We start from the raw sequence: 5010 nt of genomic DNA, 5'->3' as shown, positions 1-5010 counted from the left end.
GGGAAAGAGAGTACCAGGCAGTGATGAAAAGAACAATTGCCCAGGATCTCGACCCACTCGGTGTCAATGCCCTTCCACAGCACAAGCATCGGCTCACGCCCATTATAATGAGCTGACTCGCCAATAAGATCAGGAAAGCGCCCACTCCAAGGCCCGTGGCTATATCCTTATCGTACTCACAATAATCCGATTCTCCTTCTTTAACAACTCGCCACTGAAAAGCAACATCTCCACAACAAGAACAGAATCACAAGACAGGAGAAGAAGAAGAAGAAGAACACTACATGATCTTGAGATCACAATCTTCCTACAACTATGACTGTTCTTTATCAACATAGCATAAAGCCTAAACAAGCCTATGAACCACAACTATGGATATCTAATTTCCTAATTTCCCAAGTGAATTGTCTAGTTTCTATGAAGATTGAGGGGATATTAGTTAGATTTTCCCAAGAAGAACCCTGCTTTAATGAATCTTGTTCAACAGATACAGTGGCATGTTCCTCTTATTGTCTTTCCACGACATATCCACGAACAGGTAAAACTGAGAAAACCCAATAAACGAGGAATCAAACTCGAGCGAAAAGGTTCGAGAAATTACAGAAGAATAGAAAAAGAGGTAACAAGGCAGCATAATGTTCATACGAGAGAAGAACCACAACTGACGATTTACCAAGTCAGGGCAACAAAACGATGAACAATGAGAAAACCCAGAAATGACAAAACGCAAAATCAAATCAAATTCAACAATTACAGAACAATCGAAACAAAAAACCCCAGAAAAAATCGGTGGGAGGCATATATATATATATGTAGAGAGAGAGAGAGAGAGAGAGAGAGAGAGAGAGAGAGAGACTTACGGTGGTTCTTCGTTGCTCTGCAGCAACAGCGAGAGCAAAAGCTATGAGATCAAACACGAACACCAAAAGCAGAACCAAAGCAGACGCCATAGCCGCCGAAGTTTTTCTTCTTCTTCGAAACTTTTAATAATTACACACAGAAGGCAAATGATGCGGTGAAGAGTAAAGGTGTAAACTTTGTAAAGGGTCACCTGTCAAAAAGCCGTCCCATTAAAAAAAAACAGATACAAAGATGACACGCAAAAGAAAACTAATTCCTGCAGTCACAAGCTTTTGACCTTCTTGCTTGCTTTTAAGAACGTGAGGGATATTATCACATGGAAGGCTTTTATTGTGTTGTAATTATAATCCAAACTGAAAAAGTTAGAATTATTTATCTTTCAAATAGATCCTTAATTCTATAGAGATATTGGTGTTATTAATTCTTGTTTCTGGAGAAAAAAACCCATTTTTTGGACCCTTTTCATTACATTTTTAAAATATGTGAATGTCCATATACTCATATATTGATCTTATATAGAATGTTAGAAATTAAATAACTAAATATTTCATTTTAGTTAGGGAAAACTTGTGATAAGGAAAAATGTCCAAAAAACGAATATGAATTCTTGTTAAAAATAAATAAATATGAATTCTGATGAGAAAAAATTACAAAACAAACAACGTTTTCAATGGTGATGGTTCACCATTTATAATTATACATCTTTCAAAAAAAAAAAAAAACAAACACTTGAAAGAAGATCGGATTTAAAATAATTACGTCCGTCTTGAAAACTTTGTTATTTTCTCTCAAATTCAGTATTTTAAATCATTTTCTCGCATTCAACAGAAAGCTTGGTTAAATAGATATTTATAAATACGTACATAAATATATAGTTATAGAGGGAAAGATATAGACAGACAAAACTTTGTATAATTATTACAAAGCAAAAACCGTTTTATAATTATAATAATGATAATAACAATATAAAACCAAATCATGCATATTGTTTTGAAACATAAAGACGTTGACTCAAAGTCTTTAGTTTTTGTTTTTCCTCATAAGAGTCTCTGCATGTCGGAGCTCCCGGGAACAACCTCTAAATATCCCTATTTTTTTTTCTTCTTTTTTTTTTGGTTGCCATCAAAATTACAAACTCAAACGATAATGTTAAGTTATACATACGTAAGTCTCTTCATATATTATATCAATCTTTCCCTCGTCGTACGTAACATACCAAAGATATGTAATGATTCTCTCAAGGGGGAGAGAGAGAGAGAAAGAGAGAGAGAGAAGCAGATCAGGGATGTGTCTGAGAATCAGTTTGGATCTCGTGAGCCAACTCTCTTGTCAGATGGTCAGCTCGATCGTCGTGTCCTCCTGCAAATGTGTAGACTTTGAACGCAAACTGGAATGCCCTCCACAGCGTTTTCGCGCAGCTCACCGTCGTCTTCTTTGCGTTCGTTTTCGCTTCTGGTGAGTCCATTCCCTTCGCCTCTCGCTTCTCCTGCAAGTTCGATTCGAAATTTCAGGAAAAAGGGTTCGGTTTTTTACGTGAATTCGATTTTTTTTTTTTTTCTGGTAGTATACCTTCAGTGCTAATTCCATGCAGTTGGAGGAGATATCAACCATGGCTTCTTTGATCTGCAGAAGGATATTGAAGTCGAAGTGGATGTTATGGCTCTGAAACTTCTTGGCCTCTTCGTCTTTGGTTCTGTCCAATGCATCGATATCTCCTTTGATCTGTTTGTTCATTCGTTTTCGTACCGTTAAATCACTCGACAAGAAGAAAGATACATGAAGAAGAAGAAGAAGTAATCATCAATTATACCTTTGAGAAGTAACGATCGACTTTGTCGAGGAGCTGATTCACTGGAGGCTCTATCTTCCAGCTCTGAAGTTCTGTGATGATACCATGAAGCTTTGAGAACAATGCAACTGCCATTCTCATGGCTTCGAGCTTCTTCTGTGGGAACCCTTCGCATCTCGCAAGAACCTGTGATCAGTAAAAGAAAAAACATTTTCAGACAGCCAAGATTCAGTACGAACATATGGTAAGCTGCAAGTTAAGTCGGTTTTATGTTACTGACCTGTGTTTCATCAGTCAGTTTCTCGAGAACGGATTCAACTCGGCGGTGGAAGTTCAACAGCTCTGTCATGTCCTTTGTCTGAAACTTTGAGATTTCAGCTTTCAGCTCATTGATTGATTTCATGTACTTCTGGACATCTTCTTCTATCTGCTGAAAATAGGATGACCTGTTTTTTTTTTTTTCCACAAGCTTGAATCAGAACCCTTTTCGAGTTTTTTTTCAGTGAAACTTTCAGTGTGTAATATGAATTTTTTTTACCTCTTTGTCATCTCAGCAAGAGCATCAGCCATTGACTTTCCACCAGATTGAGCGCTCGAAACTCCACCGCTCTTTCTTCCACCGCCGCCGCCAGACTTTGCTTCAGTGTCACGCCCTTCTACTTTACCCTTGAGGAGTCTGTACAGGCTCCCAATGTGGCTCGACCTTTTCAGCTTGGTCGCCGCTTTCTTGGGCCGCAAGCTATGGCCCGCACCGCCAGGTGGCGGCGGAGGACCGGCTGCCGTGGTACCCATCCGAGGTGGCGGCGGCGGAGGTGCCGCTCCATTACCCAGAGCCCTTGGAGGTGGCGGTGGAGGAGGAGCTGCTCCTTTCGCCATAGCCATTGGAGGAGGCGGAGGGGGTGGTACTGCTACTGCAGCTGCAGTCCCTGGAAGTGGAGGAGGAGGGGGTGGTGCTGCTACTACAGCTGCAGTCTCTGGAGGTGGAGGAGGAGGAGGTGGTGGTGGAAGAGAAGTAGAGATTGTTGAAGGTTTTATCAATGGCGACAGTAGCACTGACACTGTAGGAGGAGGAGGAGGAGGAGGAGGTATATATGTTGCTGCCATGGATGAAAATCTTGGAGGAGGAGGAGGAGGTGATACAAGTACCGCCATCGAAATCTTTGCTGGAGGAGGAGGAGGAGGAACTGTTACATTAGAGCATGGAATTGAAGGTGGAGGTGATGGGAGAAGAGGTGAAGCAGGCGAAGAAGAAGAAGTAGTCTTTATAGGGGCAAGTGGAGGAAGAGGTGGTGGTGGTGGAGGAGCTACCGCCATTGATAGTGTAAACGCCGGTAAGAACACGATTTTTTCTGTATCATTTTGTTCGATTTCAGCATTTGAACTCAATGCTGAAGCTTCTGAAACTGGTTTATCATCAATTTTCATGTCATCTTTATCACCAGAATCAGTATCTTCTGCATTTTGTTTTGTATCCTCTGTTCTTGGTTCCGGGCTAATGCTCTCTCTTTCATTCTTCCCTTTCACTTCTACACTCTCAAAATCGCCGGTCGAATCTTCCAGAGCCTCTTTCTGTGACAGAATATGGATTGCGAGCCTTTTCACGTCGATAGGGCTAAGCTTTTCGAGCGCTTGAACTCTCATGTTCCAAAGAAGATGTGAAGCAGAGCTCATAAAGTCACCATTTTTGCTCGGAGAACCCATCATCGACTCTGGAAGAACTGATCTTGGCGTCATAGGGGACCCGCAGAACGAGCTCCTGGTCTCTGAGAACGAGCTGGATGGAGTTAAGACTCGCGGTGTTTTCTTCTCATCCTCATCTTCGATCTCCATCATATCGAACCTTTCCTTCGTCATCTTTATCAGTCCATCTAATGTCGCCAAGACCTTCTCCACTGCACGAAAAAACGTCGATTTAGAGGCTCGTTACGAGGAATTCGAAGATCAATGAATCTGAAACGCTAAATAAAACGTTACCGAGACGATCTGATTGATTCTTCCCGATGCTGCTACTCCTGTACTTTGATTTGGCATTCCATTCTGGATCATCGATCCAAGAATCTCCAATGGATTTCAAAGCATTGTAGAAGTGATCAAGAACCTGTTATAGATCACTTTTCCATTTCAAGATTACGAAACTCAAGACGTGTAAAATCGTGTATTCGCTTACATTCGCTTACCTTATCAGCGTCTGCGCATTTTATCTCCGAAATCTGCGCGTTTTGAATGATTTCAGGACAGATTTTCTGGAGATCTTTCATGGTAAGTTTCACCATCTGCAGAATCCAAGAACAAACAGAAGGGGGGTGATTCAACATAACGTGTTAAAGAAAAAAACGAAACCCGAAAATTCGGGGGGGGGG

At 41.1% G+C, this 5010-nt stretch overlaps 2 protein-coding genes across 2 annotated transcripts in view; both read right to left on the bottom strand.

Annotated features, from left to right (window-relative positions):
* The window catches only part of LOC104809568, a 2143-nt gene extending 1101 nt beyond the window's left edge, over positions 1–1042 (bottom strand). The window contains exons 1-2 of the mRNA XM_010535598.2: positions 861–1042; positions 15–214 (exon numbers count right to left, since the gene is read on the bottom strand). Coding sequence (XP_010533900.1) covers positions 15–214; positions 861–950 — 290 coding nt within the window. The 5' untranslated portion in view covers positions 951–1042. The remainder of the gene's footprint in view (positions 1–14; positions 215–860) is intronic.
* Positions 1043–1781: 739 nt separating this feature from the next.
* Positions 1782–5010, bottom strand: part of LOC104809567 (uncharacterized protein At4g04980) — a 4932-nt gene continuing 1703 nt past the window's right edge. Inside the window, exons 3-9 of the mRNA XM_010535597.1 lie at positions 4828–4923; positions 4625–4748; positions 3189–4542; positions 2931–3096; positions 2672–2836; positions 2431–2583; positions 1782–2347 (exon numbers count right to left, since the gene is read on the bottom strand). Of these exons, the coding sequence (XP_010533899.1) occupies positions 2141–2347; positions 2431–2583; positions 2672–2836; positions 2931–3096; positions 3189–4542; positions 4625–4748; positions 4828–4923 (2265 nt within the window). The 3' untranslated portion in view covers positions 1782–2140. The remainder of the gene's footprint in view (positions 2348–2430; positions 2584–2671; positions 2837–2930; positions 3097–3188; positions 4543–4624; positions 4749–4827; positions 4924–5010) is intronic.

The sequence above is a fragment of the Tarenaya hassleriana genome, unplaced genomic scaffold, assembly GCF_000463585.1.
Source record: "Tarenaya hassleriana unplaced genomic scaffold, ASM46358v1 Cleome16, whole genome shotgun sequence".
Lineage (NCBI taxonomy): Eukaryota > Viridiplantae > Streptophyta > Magnoliopsida > Brassicales > Cleomaceae > Tarenaya > Tarenaya hassleriana.
This window is presented reverse-complemented; position numbering and strand designations above follow the sequence as displayed.